The 15576-nt window shown below is 55.1% G+C and overlaps 1 protein-coding gene across 1 annotated transcript; it reads left to right on the top strand.

The window, feature by feature from the left end:
* The first annotated feature begins 2126 nt into the window (after window positions 1–2126).
* On the top strand, window positions 2127–15341 carry RASSF5 (Ras association domain family member 5). Its single transcript, XM_066203698.1, has 5 exons — window positions 2127–2732; window positions 10151–10264; window positions 11099–11396; window positions 11670–11785; window positions 12411–15341. Exons 1-5 carry the CDS (start codon window positions 2613–2615, stop codon window positions 12561–12563), a joined length of 801 nt encoding a protein of 266 aa, XP_066059795.1. The 5' UTR covers window positions 2127–2612; the 3' UTR covers window positions 12564–15341.
* Window positions 15342–15576: the final 235 nt, after the last annotated feature.

The raw sequence follows: 15576 nt of genomic DNA, 5'->3' as shown, positions 1-15576 counted from the left end.
GGGACGGGATTGATCTTCCTAAATCGTGCATTACAAAAGGGCTCAGAGCGGGTTCTCCACTCCAGGTATTCCTATAATGGGGTGAAGCTAAATTTGAGCGTGGTCCCATCTCCTCTGGATGTCACTGGGCTTCCCCCAGCAATGCTGGGCTCCTGGGAAAATAAATGCTCGTTCCATCTTCAGGACAATCAGCCCAGCCAGGATTATTGATGGGCCTAATAACAAATAGGGAGCCTGTGCTCGGTGGCCATCCATCACCCCGGTGTCACCCTGGGGAGGGAGAGGCCTCCCGTGCCAAGGAAACAAAAAGTGTCCCTCCAACCCCAGCAGCAGACAGAAACCCATCAGAAATCCCATCCCAAAGCCTGGGGGATTGCACCTGGGAATGCTCAGCACAGCAAAGCCCTGGCAGGGCTCCCCTGGCCTGTGCTGGGGCTGGTTGGGGGGTTAATGAGGGTGAATCGCTGCACTAGAGCTCCATTTATTCTTCAGGGATAATGGATAATCAGGGGGAAGTCATTGCCAGGTTTGCTTGATCTGAGCACTCAGCCACGTTCCTGGAGGGTTTCTGTCGGTCAGGCAGGTCTTGCTGCTGGAAAAGAGGAGCATGGAGGGAAAATTTTATCAATATTCCAGGAGGAGACTAACAGGATGCCTGAATACAATGGCAGGAGGGGAAGAGGCCTGAAAACACACGGAAAAAAAATTAATAGCTGGCATAATTGGAAGTCATTAAATCATATTATCAAAATTAGGCAAAGTGGAAGCATTAGAGAAATAACTATTTTAATATCACCTATTTAAGGACTGTTGCCATGTAATAGCAGGCATTAATAATTTGGACTTTGATCCAGTTAAGTGTTTAGGAGTGTTTTACACTTGGGTCTCAGATCAGCCTCTCAGGGTGACATCCAGACTCTGCGGAAGCTGCCAAAATCCTCCTCTGGTCTGGGCAGCAGCAGGAATTAGGCCCCTGGATTTGGCAGGGCTGGTTGTGTGCTGGGAAGCTGTGAACTGCTGCAGGGCTCCGGGGTCAGCGGGGTTTTGGGGGGCTGATGTGCAGGTAACCATTACGTGGAGCTGCTGCTGAAAAAAGAGATCAAAGTTCTTGGGTTAATTTGGCTTTGTGGTATTTTTTATGGAGCTGGTGTCCCAAGCACATGGACTGCAAGGAATAAATGAGGATTCTTGGAGAATCCCACAGAGCACCCAGAGGTTGCACCCTGGTTCCACTGGGAAACTTTTTGGGCTGAGGCTTCTTAGAAGACCCCGATGCTGATGCTCCCAACCCTCATTTTCTGCTGGTGTTGCACATGCTCAATTTAAGCCTCTCTCTCTAAATTTATCCCCGTGGAGCAGAGGGGGCTGTGCTGCTGCTGCTGCTGCCGTAAGAACGTGGCTTATTTCTTTATTCCCTCTGTAAATAAGGCACTTGGATTCTTGCCTTCCCCTTTCTGAGCTGCAGATGTTGCCAGTTTTCCCATCCACGTCCCCGTTTTTGTATTCACGGGGTGCTGCTGTGGTGGGCACGGAGCTCTCGAAGCCTGGTAGCAATTGGAGCTCTTCAGCAGATACAGCTGGGAGGGTTTGTAGCAACATCTGCAATCTGTCAGGAGGAGAGGTTCTGGTGCTGGGTGGTGGCTTGTGGGAAGGTCTTGGAGCAAGCTGAGATGGAGATATTGGGAAGGAATTTTTCCCTGTGAGGGAGAGGAGGCCCTGGGTGCCCAGAGAAGCTTCACCTGGATCACTGGAAGTGTCCAAGGCCACGTTGGACAGGGCTTGGAGCAGTCCGGGACAGTGGAAGGTGCCCCTGCCCTGCGGCATCCTGTGGGGAGCAGAGCCCTTCCCCTGCCCAGCCCCACAAGTCGCTGTGATCTTCACTTAGGAGGAGCTGAAAAAAAGCTGTAAATGGGAGCTGTAAAAGCAGCACCCAGGAGCTGAGCACCTTTTTCTTGGGCTGCACTCGGAGCTGCCTCAGTCTGGGCGCTGGAATTGCTCCTGCTGCTCTGGAATCGGCCGCAGGGCGGAGAGGCACCCACCTGTGACGGCCAGGGGCTGCTGGCACCCCTCGGGGTGTCTGAGCTGCATCCTCACCTGCCTCCCCCTTCCCCACCACATGAATTCCCTCAGCCAGCTCCGGCAGGCTCAGAGCAGCCCCCAGCCCTCCGCGGCACCGCGGTTTGGTGTCTCCAAGGTGGTGCCAGGGGGTCCCCGGGAGCCAAGCCCATCACCTCGGCTGCGAGCGGGGCGAGAAATTTTGCAAGAGGAAGTGGCCGGGCTGCTGCGGCAGTGCGAGGCGAGGGCAGGAAGGGGAGGCGATGCTGCCGCTGCCGCTGCGCGGGCAGCCCCGGGGAGCGGCGGACCGGGAGCCGACTGGGAGCTCTGCCCCTTCCATGCCGCCCCAGCGCCGCTGCGCAGGGAGGCGGAGGCGGCTGCGGGAGGCGAGGGAAGGGAGAGGGAAGGGTTAACCCGGCACGGCCGCCTGTTAAGCAGCTCGGCAGGATGAGCACAAGGAGCTATCGCAGGCAAGCGGCGAGCCGGGGGTGATGTGAGCGCGGGGACCCCCCCGATGGTCGGCGGCCCCCCGAGCCCCCCGCCGCCGCCCGGCTCCCATGACCATCGGCAGCAGCATGAGCAGCGGCTACTGCAGCTTGGATGAAGACCTCGAGGATTGCTTCTTCACGGCCAAAACCTCCTTCTTCCGCAACGCTCAGAGCAAGGTCCCCGCCAAGGTAACGCGGCCCGTGCGCAGCGCCGGGGGATGCTGCCGCGGCTCCCGCACGTTCGGCTGCGGGTGATGCCGAGGACGAGCCCGGGGAGGGGGTTCTGCCCTCTCCTCTGCGGGGTCGGCACCGCTGCGGGTGCTCCTCAGCCGGCTTTTCCCGTTCCCCGGGGATCCACGCCGGACGAGGCGGCTCTCGGTGCGGTTTTTTTTTCGGCGTTAAGGTGAAACCTTTAGCCGGGCTGTCAGCCGCGGGTCAAGGCTCCCCGGCGGGGACCTGTGGTTTGGGGACCTTGCAGACTCTGTACCGTGGGTGAAAATCGCACCTGTGGGGCGGATGGGAAAGTTCAGGGCAGGATTAATCTGCGAACCGATTAACGCGATGATGAACGCGGTGCTTTTCTGGGAGCCTGGGGCTGTGTGTGCCTGCCCGGGAGAAGGACAGAGGGTTTGGCTGGGCAGTGCTTCACCCAGGAGGAGATTCGTGCCCCAGCAACATTGACAAGGCTGCCTCACCGTTTTTAAATGTCTGGGTTTTTGTGTTTTTTGGTTTTTTTTTTTTTTTAATAATTAATTAAAAACCCCTGTCATGAACTTTGGGGCCCCAAGCAGAGCTGAGCATAAAAGGAGAAGGCGCTGCTGCAGAAGTGGGAGTTTCACAGGGGAACGAGAGCCCTGCAGCAAGCAGAGATCAAATCTGGCCCAGGGAGCAGCTTTTTCACTTAAAATCCTCCCGAAAACCACCAGCACCGACGTGCTCCCGTTCAGCCTCTGCTGTATGTGCACCTGAGGCTGCAGAGCTGCAACCCTCAGCAGGTGCTTTGGGGTTCAGCTTCCTGCGGCAGCTCCTTGGGCAGGGGTGGGCAGCTCTTGGGGGGGGGGGGGGGGGAAGCTTCAATCAGCCGGGAATTTTCTTGAATTTCCCTGCAGAAAATGGTTTTAGATGGGATATTCCCCGCTAGCCAGCAGCTCCCTCTCGCTATGATTAACCGACACGTACTGCTGGTTTTTAAATGTCGTTTGATGATTCATTTGTGTAGGAGATGGAGGAGATTGGGGTGCTGGTGCAGCCAGAGCTGCTCTGTTTGAGCCAGGGCACTGCAGATCCTGCAGGACCCCTGGGAATCAGCCTGCTGCTGTTGCTGTTTGGGATTTCTCCCTCTCAGGAGGGTTCAGGGGCTGCTGCAGCCCCTTTTCCCCCAGCTGCTCACCTGGACGTGGCCAGCGTGGGTGGCAGAGCTCAGGCTGCCAGAGAAGATGGAACCTGTCAGGGGTTTGGTGTTGTGGGGAGGAAATGGTTCCTATGCATGAAAAAAAAACCCCACACGCAGCAAATGTGCTGCTGAGCCCGACTGGTGCCGTGTGATGGGGCTGTGTGAGGAGGTGGGTTCTCACAGAGGTGGAAACCACACTCAGACCTTGCTGGAGGAAGGTTTTGGGGGGGTTCATGACTTGTTTGGGGTTGGTGGTGGTGCAGGTCCTGCAGGAGGAAGAGGAGGTGGTGGACACTGAGGTGGTGCTGGACATTGAGGAGGTGGTTGACGTCTCTCTTGAGCTTTGATTCACTCCCTGTCCTCTCTTCTTAACTTGGGACCTCATTTTAGTGGTAATTACTGAATGTGGAACATTTCCACCCCTGCAAGAGCTGTGTGTGACAATAGCTCTGTTTTTCACCACCTGCTCGTGGCCACAGGCTGAAAACATCAGCTGAGACCTCAGAGGGAGTTCAGCTGGTGGATGTGTTTGGGGATGGTGATGATTGTCCATCCTGGGATGCCCAGGGCAGGGCTGGCAGCGTGGCAGGGCCTGCTCTGGGCAGGAGGAAGGCAAATACGGATAACTTTGGGATACAGGTCCTGAAAGACACAGGAAACATCCCTGGGGAGGAAAGGAGGGGTGGGTGGGTAGGAGGGGACACACAGGCCACTGCACGGCACTTAACGGAGAGGGATTTGATCTGTAGGATTACAGAAACCATTTCTCTGATTGAAACAACTGTCTTAGCCTGAAGAGCCTCCTTCTAGGAATGCTGCAATTCCTTTTCATTTTCAGAACCATCAGCGAAATCACTCTTCATTAGCAAAGAGCTGGTTTAGATCTTGGACGTGACCTCACCCCTGGAGATCCATTACTTTGCATTTTCGGGCCTCTCCAGCTGAACGGCTTCAGTGGCTTCTGCCTGAAGCCTGATTGCTTCAAACTCTGCAAAATTGCTCCCGGAGTCCTGCATCAGTGGCTGATGAGAGAGCTGGCTCAGAGAGGGGAGGGGACAGGGGAATGAATGTCCAGGGCTGGGAAGCAGAGGAGGGGCACAACCCAAGCATGAGGATGAAGGGATGTCCATGATCCCAACAGGGCTTGTCCCAGAATCCCAGAGCTGGCCGGTGCTGCGGGCAGGTTTGTGGGGTGCAGGGAAGCAGCTGGGCACGGCCAGGCTGCTGCAATGCAGAGGAGCTCCAGCCTGGACCCCCCTGAGATGCAGCTCCCTGCAAGGACCTTGTCAGCTCTCAGTGCTGAGCTGAGATGTGGCAGGAAAATCGGTTTCTAAGTGAAATCTCCATGGCAATCAAAACACTGAGCCCGTCTTCACTCGCTCTAACCTCTCTGAAATGCAGCAGCCATCCCTCTCCCCTGCTCCGGAGCAGCACAGCTCTCCTGTCTGCTGCCTCTTCCTCTGAAGCCCAAAGCAAACCACAGCACTTCATCGGAATTTCTCAAAGGGAGGGAAATGTTGGGGGTATTTAAGGGTTTTTGGGGGATTTTTTTCGGTCCAGATCCCTGGTGTGATTCTCCCCCTCTGCCTGTCTGTGCTGGAGCCTGTCCCAATTTAGTGCTGTGAGCCCTGGGAGTGGGCGTTGAAGGGGAAGTGTTGGGTGTTGTGCAGGGATGGAGAGCTCTGTGAGAGCAGAGATGTCCCAGCTCTGGTGACAGCCCTGTCCCCAATGTCCCCGAGCTGCCACCGCTCCCTGCTGCAGCTGGATTTACAGGTCTGACCTGCTGGTTCTCATGTTCCTGACTCAAATCCGAAGCATTCACGTTTATTTCCAGCCCCTGGTGCTGGGCTGTGTTTGTGGCGCTCTGAACTGCAGCCCCACAGCCAGGGACACTCAGTTGTGCCTCTCCAGCCTTTGTTTTCTGGTGTTTTAACACAAATCTTTCCTTAATAAGCAGAAGAATTGAGGCTTGATGCCCCAGCTCAGAAAATCCCTTCAGAGGAGGTCTCTGAAATGCTCCTGCAGTCTGAACAAGGAGCCAAAGGGAGAGCTTGGGCCCTGGGTTTGGGAATGTGAGCTGTCACAGCCTGGCTGATGGGGACGGTGATGGAGCCGTGCCCGGGCACGCCAGGGAGGATTTGGCCACTCCTGCCTGGAGATCAGACTGCCAAGAATGTGGTGATGCTGGGCCACATCCATCCCAGCGCTCTGCTCCTCCAATTCATTCAGGAAGGAGCTGGTGAGGAGAAACTGGCTGGGAGTGAGGGGTGGGGATGGTGGCCCCGGGGCACCAGGGGTGGTGGCCCAAATCCCCGTGTCCAGACTCTGTCCTGGCAGCCTGTGTGTCCCCGTGTCACTGCAGCCACCACAGCTCGTGAGCTGGTTTATGGCAGTGTCCCAGGGCTGGCAAAGCCCTCACCTGCTGAGTGTGGGCGATGCCAGCGAGCTGCCAGCGTGTTTTAACTCTGCCTGTGCAGTTTTGAGCAGCAGGTTTTCCATGGAGCAGGCGTGGAGCCCTCCTGGCAGCTCCGGGCTGCCCGTGGTTTTCCTGCTGGTCACACGGGAGGGTGGCACAGGGAATGTGCCCGTTCCTCTGGCTGCCACACTGGTGTCCTGTGCTGAGGCCACTGGCCAGGTGATCCCCAAGGATGGCCGAGCTGCCTCATCCCTGTTTTCCACCCAGGGAAGCTGCAGGCCCCCAGCAGGGTTGAGGTGCAGATGAGAGATGTGGTTTTTGTCGCCGGCTCGTTTCATCCTGTCCTGGTTCAACAGGAAATGTGGCAACGGTTTTATGGTTAAAAGCTTCTGTTTTTCTTCCTTTTAGCCAGAATTGCAGATTCTGCATCAGAAACTTTGCACAACCGGAGGTTGGGGTTGGTCGGTGAGGAGCAAGAAGTGGCTGATCTGATCGTGCACTGGAGGAGGAGCAGCACTGCTCCTCCCAGGGCTCCTGCTCCACTGCTGGTGCTGCTGGGCTGATTGGGGCTGGGAGCAGAAAAGCGGGACATTTAGGTGTGCAGGATTGGGATGGATGGGTGGTCCCTGCCTGGGGGGGGCTCATGGTGTTGCCTGACCTGGGCATCACTTGAGTGGCAAGAAGAGGTGAAGGGTTGAGGCCTTGGATCCCCTTAGGGCTCCCCCATCCCTGAACAGCTTCTGGGGTTGGGGTGGCCCCACTCTGTCTCCTCTGGGACAGCAGGCTGGACTTTGCCTTAATTCTTCACCCATGACCTCACTGTGTGTGCCCAGGGTTCGTCCTGTCACCGTGCCTGTGGTGGGATGGAGGCAGGAAAGAAAATCCCAAAACTCTCTTTCCCGGCAGCGGGAGGGTGCAGGAGGGAGGGGAGCTGGCAGGGGCTGGGCAGGCTGCAGGTGCCCCGGGCCTGCCCAGTGCGGGGAAGGCAGGACACCACGGCTGGGCAGTGCTTTGTGACACCCGTGACACCGGTGACACCCGAGCTCCTGAGCCAGGCCCCCTCCTGCCCTGAGTGCTTTGGGTTTCTTGGGAGCCAAAACCCTCCTCATCTGCTGCGAGGCCCTGGGGCACGGCTCCAGGCTCCTGCTGTGCCCTGTCCCTCCACGGAAACCGAGCTGCTCCCGGGCTCTGTGTCCCTGCTGTCCCTGGGCTGGGGACATCACACCAGGGGAGGGACCTGCTCTGCTGGGGAGAAGCAAACGGCAGCGACAGCGACAGGCAGAGCTGCTGGGTTTGCTTTTGCTGTGTGTGCCTGGATGTCTGGATGGATCCAGGGATGTCTGGATGGATCCATGGATCCAGGGATGTCTGGATGGATCCATGGATCCAGGGATGGATGGATGGATCCATGGATCCAGGGATGGATGGATGCTCTCCATGCTGGGCTGTGTTTGTGCCATGGATGATGATGCAGTGCCCTCAGCTCTGCAGCCACAACTCTCTGTGTGCAGGAGGGGACAGTCCTGGGGGTCCCCTGTCCTGGGGGTCCCCTGCCCTCCCTCACTGCATGCTTGGGCTGGGGGCCAGCCCTGCTGAGGGGCAGCACAGCTGTGCCTGTCTCAGTGCTGTGACACGGGTGACATGAGGAAGTGCAGGGTTTCCGAGAGTTCATCTTCTGTTAACTTACAGGGAAGGGGTGTGGTTTTCTGTTGTTGTTTTTATTTATTTTTTGTTTCTTTTCCATCATGCGCCTTTCAACATCTCAACCCCTGGCATGATTTCTAAAGGGGATTTTTAAGGACTCCCCTGCCAGCCCAGCACCTGGCTAAGGCTTGGTACAGTGTGAGCCAAAGGACTCTGACAGACGGGGGAGTTCTGATAAAGGGATATTTACGTGCAGTTCTCAAATAACCCAGGAAAACTTTGCTTTTATCATCATGGAATGCTCTGGGTTGGAAGGGACCTTAAAGCTCATCCAGTGCCACCCCTGCCATGGGCAGGGACACCTCCCACTGTCCCAGGGGGCTCCAACCTGGCCTCGGACATTCCAGGGATCCAGGGGCAGCCACAGCTGCTCTGGGCACCCTGTGCCAGGGCCTGCCCGCCCTCCCAGGGAAGGATTTATCCCCAATATCTCCTGTAAATCTCTCTTCTTTTAGTTCAAAGCCTCCACCCCATTCCTGTCACCCCACACCCTTGTTTAAAGCCCCTCTCCCTCTCTTGGGGTGACCAAGGAGGTGGCACCACAGTGTCACTGCTGTCCCCTGGGTGTCAGAGAGGTCTGGAGCTGTTGGCAGCTCTGCAGTGGGAATGGTGAAGCCCTGAGCTGTCACTGGGGCATGGCCTCCCTGGACCCAGGGCTCCCCAGCGCTGCTGCTGCCCTGCCAGATTGCAGCCAGGCTTTCAGTTTGTCCTCGGCTCGGTTCTCCTCCTGAAAGAAATACCATGGCTAGCCTTGGGCAATATTGGCTTATTTACAGCTTGCTGCGTCCTTGTCCTGTGAGCTCTGGGGCTGTCAGGGAAGAGACGAGCTTTGCTCCCCCCAAGCTGCCTTTTTTTCCCCCCTTTCTCTTTTCTCCTTCTCAGAGGTCGCAGTTTTCATTCTGAGCCTTCCCAGCCTTGATGGCACATCCCTTCACGCTTTCTGCTCCCTGCTAACGCCAGCTTCCGAGCAAGCCCACAGAAAATCTGGGCAAAGCGTTGCCGGGGAAGGTGGTGAGCTCAGGGGAGGCAGCAGAGCTCTGAGCGGGGAGATCCAGCCCGCTGAGCATTGCCCAAGACACACACAGAGGTTTGATAAAGAGAGCAGATAAAGCAGGCAGTGCTGCAGAGGAGACCTGCCCTGGTGGCCGGAGGGGAGGCACGGGAGGTTTGGAGTGGAGAGCAGTGAAAATTTCCCCGTGGAAGGGTGGGCAGGCTTTGGAACGGGCTGCCCAGGGAAGTGGTGGAATCCCGGTCCCTGCAAGTGTTCCAAAGGCCACGGATGTGACGCTTGGGGACATGGTTTAATGGTGCTGGGCTCCACCTCAGAGGTCTTTTCTGACCTTAATGGTTCTGTGATGATTCATTAGTGGCATTTCCATGGCTGGCCTTCAGGCAGAGCCCACCTGCAGGTCAGGTCCGTTGGTTTTGGAGGAAATTCCCCAAACCTGGGCGAGCAGCAGCCTCAGTCCCCCTGTGGGTGAGCCCATGCAGACACCGAGCAGTTTGTGACGCGGGCTGGGATGCCTGGACTGGCCCTGCAGTGCCTGATTCATGATCAGTCACACAGCCAGCCTGCTGCTCCTGTGCTTTTATTGCTCCGAGCTATCATTTCCCAAGCTTTGGACAAGAGCAGAGAGAGATTTAGCTCCAGGTTCTGCCTGGGTGAACCCACTGGAAGCTGCTTGAGTTTTGGGGAGTCAGAGCCGTGAATACTGGAGAGAGGATGGGATTTTTATTTTTTTTTTCTTGCATGGCAAGAAGGAAATAAATGCTCACAGGTGCAGGTGGCTTTGCTTTGGAAGTGGGTTTTAAAGGCTGGATTTTTCCCCCCCTGGTTTGTACTGAGATGTTTTACTGCTCCGTGCCACCAACTGGTGCATTTTGTGTTGCCCTCCACTGCCTGTCACCGGTGTCAGAGGTGGTTTGGGGTTGGGATGTGGCATCCTGCACATTCTGGGGCCGTCCCCACCCGCGTCATCACTGCTCAGGATCTGCACAGGATGCGTTCCTGCCTTCCCAGGGAAACGTGGAGCTGGACAGATGGAGCTTTACCCAACACACAGAGCAGCTAAAGCCCCTCTCTTCTGATTGCAGAATGTGACACAAACGGTAGAAGAAGAAAAACCCGAGCCCCCGACCGTCCAGGAGATCAAACAGAGGATTGAAAAGTACAATGCAAAGGTCACCGACTGCCTGTTGATGAAACTGGTACGTGCTGGGCTGGTTTCCCCTCACACACACAGACTGCTGCTGGTTTCTGTGGGCTCTGAGTGGGGCCAGCCCGTGGCGAAGGTGTCACTGGGGTGAGAGTGGCTCTCAAGCTGCTTTTCCTCCTGCTGGGCTTTCCAGTGTCACTGGCACTGCAGGTAACCCCTCCCTGCCTCCATCCCTTCCTCTGGCAAGGAGCTGCCACACAGTCTTGGCCCAGGTGGATGAGCCCCAGTGGGGCTGAGTCACGGTGGAGCAGGGGCTGTTCAGCAGCTGTTGGAAGTGGGTTTAGGAACACAAAATCTTTCTAGAGATGCTCTGCCCTCGCCACTGCCAGGCTTCCTGGGTGGACTGTGCAGAACCGGGCCTTTTCTCCTAATTCTTGCATTTTTGTAGAGCTGAGGGTGGGGTAAGAGACCTGTGGTGGGATCAGCTGATGTCCAGGGGTGGTTTGTTCCATGGAGACGTGAGAATCCCTTAAATGGGGAATCAAACACAAGGAATAAGTCTGGGAGATCCTGCTGAACCAGGGGTTTCAAATCCATATTGAGCGCAACTACAAACTCCATGCAACAGAATTTCCATAACTGCCTCGCAGCAGGGCTGGTTTGAAATAAAACAAGATCCCACAGGCGAGAGGAAGGGTTGAGTCACTGCCAAGAGAAAATCAGCAGTGACTGTCCTGAAATTACTGGGTATTTCTGACACGATCAATGAGAAAACGCTGGAACTCCCGGAGCGGGGGCAGCTCCTGCTTTCTCCCCAGCCTCTTGTGGGGTGGAAAAGGGACTGGAAAAGCTGCCTGGAGCCTGATCCCCGTGTGCTTTGCCCCAGAACGACGATGGGACCTACACGGGGTTCATCAAGGTGCACCTGAAGCTGCGGCGCCCGGTGACGGTGCCGGCCGGGATCCGGCCCCAGTCCATCTACGATGCCCTCAAGGAGGTGAACCTGGCGGAGATGACGGACAAGAGGACCTCCTTCTACCTGCCCCTGGATGCCATCAAGCAGCTGCACATCAGCAGCACCACCACGGTGAGCGAGGTGATCCAGGGGCTGCTGAAGAAGTTCATGGTGGTGGATAACCCCCAGAAGTTTGCACTTTTCAAGGAGATGCGGAAAGACGGGCAAGGTGAGTTCGGGGCGGGTGAGTTCGGTGTCCCGCAGGGATCACCGGGGTGGTGAATCAACGGCCAGACCTCCACGGGAGGGGATGCTGCTTAGGTTAACAGGGAATTATGTTTTTAGAAGGGGCTGAAACCACCTGAGACCTTGCAGGATCCTTATGGATCTGTGATAGAGACTCAACCCCGTGGTCCTGAGCATCCTTTTCCCTGCTGACCTCCTGAGCTCCCGTGTGCCCTGGCAGCCCTGATCTCACTGGGGGGGTGTGCTGTCCTTGCAGTGCTCTTCCAGAAGCTGCCTCTCACCGAGTACCCCCTGTACCTGCGGCTGCTGGCGGGCCCTGACACGGACGTGCTGAGCTTTGTGCTGAAGGAAAACGAAACAGGAGAAGTTGAGGTACGTTGGTGACTCCTTCCCTTGGTTTTCACATGGGGAGCACGCAGCAGAGCAGGGAGATGTGTGGCAGAGGCAGCACAAAAAAGGGACTGTTTCCCTCTAAGAGGGCTGGGCTTGGTCTTGTATCGCTCCTCAATGATCTGGGTTTTTAAAACGATCCAAACCTGAGCTGTGGAAATGCTGAGGGCCCGGTTTGATGGCCGCTCCATAATCTGTTTGTGGAACCCGGCAGCGCCGCCCCGGGGGTAATCCTCACTAATTAGATTAGCTGAGCACTGTTGTCAGTAATCCACTAATTTCAGTAAAAGCCAGGGACACTCAGGTAATAAATTCACAGTCAGTTTTTGATTGAAATCTTGCTCCCCACCACAGTGGAGCAAATGCTGGGAGCTGCTGCATGCTGCAGGATTCTGCTTCCTGTTTTGTGGGAAGCCCTTAAATCCTGGGAAAATTGGGATGATCCTTCATGCTGGGGCCCCTTATCCCATCTCTCTCAGAACAGGAGGCTAAAATCCCTGGAGATCAGATACATTCAAATGCATTTTATTGCTCCTCCTCACAGATCCAGAGGTAGGACCCCACAGATCCCAGCAGGTGTGTGCTCACTCTGTGCTGCTTTTTGCAGTGGGACGCGTTCTCCATCCCGGAGCTCCAGAACTTCCTGATGATCCTGGACAAGGAAGAGAAGGACAAAATCCAGCAAGTGCACAGGAAGTACGAGAGGTTCAAACAGAGACTGCAACAGACCCTGAAAGAAGCCAGAGGCAAACCTGGATAACCTTCAGGAGGCACTGGGCATCAGACTAAGATAGAGACTGTTTTTAAGTGAAAAGACTTCTCAGGACACCTTAGTAGTCATTCTCCCTCTTCAACCTTCCATAAGGACTGGCTCCCAGCACCCCCAAAATGATCCTATTGCATCTTCTTCTTCTGAAACCTCTTCTCCAAGGACCAGAGCCAGTCCAAGGACGGGAAGGCTGTTTTTAAAACAGCTTCAACAAAGCAAACACAGCTGCTGCTGCTGCTTGGCTCTCCAGCCCTGCCACCCGCCGGAGAGGCTGCGTGGAAAATCCTCGCTGTGACACCCAACAGGACCCATCTGCTGGCTGAAGGTTTTGAGCAGGGCAGCTCCTGCCGTCCCTGCTCCTCCCAGCGAGCTGCTTGTTCCTGTTTGGAGGTGCTGCGGCCCACGGTGGCCTCGTGGCCCAGTTCTGGTTTCGTAAGGAGAGCACGGGGAAACAGCAGGGAAAGGGGAGGAGGTTGTTGCACCAAACCACGTGGGTGTTGCAGCTCGGACCCAGCCCTGGACTTGTTCAGCCAGGGAAATGCCAGGTTATGACACCAAGGCAGCTGCAACACCCCGAGAGTCTGTTAGTAAATATTATTGCAACTTGGGAATTGTAATCCCCAGGAAAAATCATTCATTTTGATTCTATTTGACTTCTAATTTTGAAGAGAGCTGAATTACTGTAACTGTCCCTGATGCTTAAGTTAGCCAGTGTTTCACCAGTTCTCTGCAGGAACTGGGACCTGTGTTTCCAGAAATTCTGTTTGAAAAGTGTAAAGGTGATGGTTGGGGCACGGGCTGAGGGTTCAGTGTCGAAGGTTTAGCAATAAGTGTCCATCAGAGGAGCCCAGGAAAGCTCAAAACCCCTTCACAAACCAGATTTTGAGCTGTGAACGTGCCTGGCCCCGAGGGAGAGGAGCCCCATCCAGGGCTGGGGTGTGGAGGTGGCACCAAGCAAGGGAATTACTGTCCTTGGATGCTTTCTGCTCACCTCACCTGTGCTTCCTCCTGCTCCCGCTCCCTGCAGAGCTGTCCCAGCCCTGCTGTCCCTGTCACACCCTCCCTGTGCCCTGATCTCCCTCCCCACTCTCAACTGGTGCTGTCCTGCACGCCCAGGAAGCTTCCCAGGATTTGTTCTCTCCGTGGAGTCAGGAGAGGACAGCAAATCTCTCTCTCTCTGCCTGTCTCAGGGCTCCCAGCACGCCGAGCATCCCTTAGCACAGTCCTGGAGCTGCAGGCTGGGTCCTGCCCTGGCTGCCGGGCTGGGAACGCTCCGGGGATCCCAGGGAGAGGACAGGTCCCGTGTTTACCCTCAGTGCTGCACACAGCCAGGGCCAGCCCAGCCTCTGCTCAGCCCACGGCAGAGCGCAGGGAACGGGGAATGCCGGCTGGGTTGGGATGGAGCAGGGACAAGGGTTTGTGGGGACTCCATGAGCAGCCTGTTCCTTTGAGCTCGCCACGGCTGCTGTGGCCCCACCGAGGCAGCACGCTGTTGGGGAACTGGGAGGAGTCTAAAATTTACCTCAGTGCCTTTTTTTTTTTTTCCCTTAAGTGTAAAAACTTTGCATTTGGGCTGAGGAGGAAGCTGTGCAGAGGCCTCGTCCCTCCTGTCCCCACAGCTCTGCTGTGACAAGGCCCTTGTGTCCGGGGAGGGACGAGGAACTGCTTTGTTTCCTTCTGGAAGGTGACTGCTTGGGATTTATTCTTTCTTTTTTTTTTTTTTTCCAGATTTTGAGTATGTTTGTTTCTAAACCTTATGAGAGTAACTGCATCACTTGGAGCCCTCGGTGGGTGTGCAAGGCACTTTCTGCCAAGCTCAGTGGCAGCTCCTGCTGTGGTCAGCAGTGAGGGTTTGCTCGCAGGGCTCTGTGCACAGGAGCCTCCAGCTGTACTGTACTCTACACCCAACGACCTTTAACAACTGCTGGCAGCCACAGAGCAGCTCCTGCCACGCTCTGGGGCTGTTTGTCCAGCTACAAGCAGGCTTAGCACTTCACTGTTCACTCGTGGAGTCGTTTAAATACCTTTAATCTGGTGCTTTGAGTCTTGACAGCACCGTATAAATACTTCAGTTCCACCGCGGGGAAGAAACGCTGTAAAAAAAACTGCCAGTGGCTCTCAAGAGGGAAGAGCCACACGCTTGGTTTGAAATCCCTTTTCTTTCTGGCTAAAAGTTGTGCAGGTTTCCTTTTATTTTGTTTTGTTTTCTTTCCGGTGAGTGTCCCCTGTCCCTTCCCGGCCCCCAGCATGTCCTTGACAGTTTGCAGAAGGCATGGCTTCGTATGCAATCACTGTGGATGCTGCTGAAAACCTCCTGCCACCAGCAGGGCTCGCTCTTTTTGGGTTTTTAATTTTTTTTTTTTTTTCAACACGAGGGGCATCTGAAGAGTCGGTGGGTGCTGAAACTCCCAACTCTCATGGGTCAGTCGAGCTGTTTTTAGAAGCATTTGCCCCTTCTTTAAGCGCAAAATCCTGTTGGCAGTGCCTTTGGTTAGCAATCGTCTCGCCTAGGTCGTGTGAGTTTATTTTCCATGGCTACTGTAAAACCTTGTAAAATAATGTGTATAGGATGGAATAGTAGAGCTTCTATGGCAAAGTGAAATGCATTTTTGCAATGCTGTAATTTATTTTTACTACTCCCTAGTGATTCTATGGCATTTTTACAAAATGTCTCACTCTCAGCTTTTTTTTGAAGGTTCTGGAACTATTTGTCCATATGCAGACAGTGTAAAGAGATAATGATAATAAAACTGTCAGTAATTAAGGAGATCTCTCGACCTTCTTTTTCTGGTGCCCTCCTGTGGAACTTCAGTGGATTAAGTCTAAAGGGAAATACAGGAATCCTTCCTAGAAGGGAATTTAAATTTCCTAACCTACTGTTAAAGAGCTAAAGACCTGACCAAAGGGTTCCATTAATTTAGTATTTTAGCTGGGGCTCACAGAACTGGTACCTGTGATAAATTACAGCTCATGTCATACATGAAAATGTATTTTTATATATAAA

The sequence above is a fragment of the Chamaea fasciata genome, unplaced genomic scaffold, assembly GCF_029207755.1.
Source record: "Chamaea fasciata isolate MVZ Bird 193981 ecotype frontalis unplaced genomic scaffold, bChaFas1.0.hap1 SCAF_25, whole genome shotgun sequence".
Classification (NCBI taxonomy): Eukaryota; Metazoa; Chordata; class Aves; order Passeriformes; family Sylviidae; genus Chamaea; species Chamaea fasciata.
The sequence above is the reverse complement of the archived record's forward strand: the minus strand, read 5'-3'. Positions and strand labels throughout refer to the sequence as shown.

Coding starts and splice junctions, on each gene's coding strand:
- RASSF5 (XM_066203698.1), top strand. CDS start 2,613: ATGACCATCGGCAGCAGCATGAGCAGCGGCTACTGCAGCTTGGATGAA. Junction 10,265..11,098: donor ACTGCCTGTTGATGAAACTG/GTACGTGCTGGG, acceptor GCTTTGCCCCAG/AACGACGATGGGACCTACAC. Junction 11,786..12,410: donor ACGAAACAGGAGAAGTTGAG/GTACGTTGGTGA, acceptor TGCTTTTTGCAG/TGGGACGCGTTCTCCATCCC.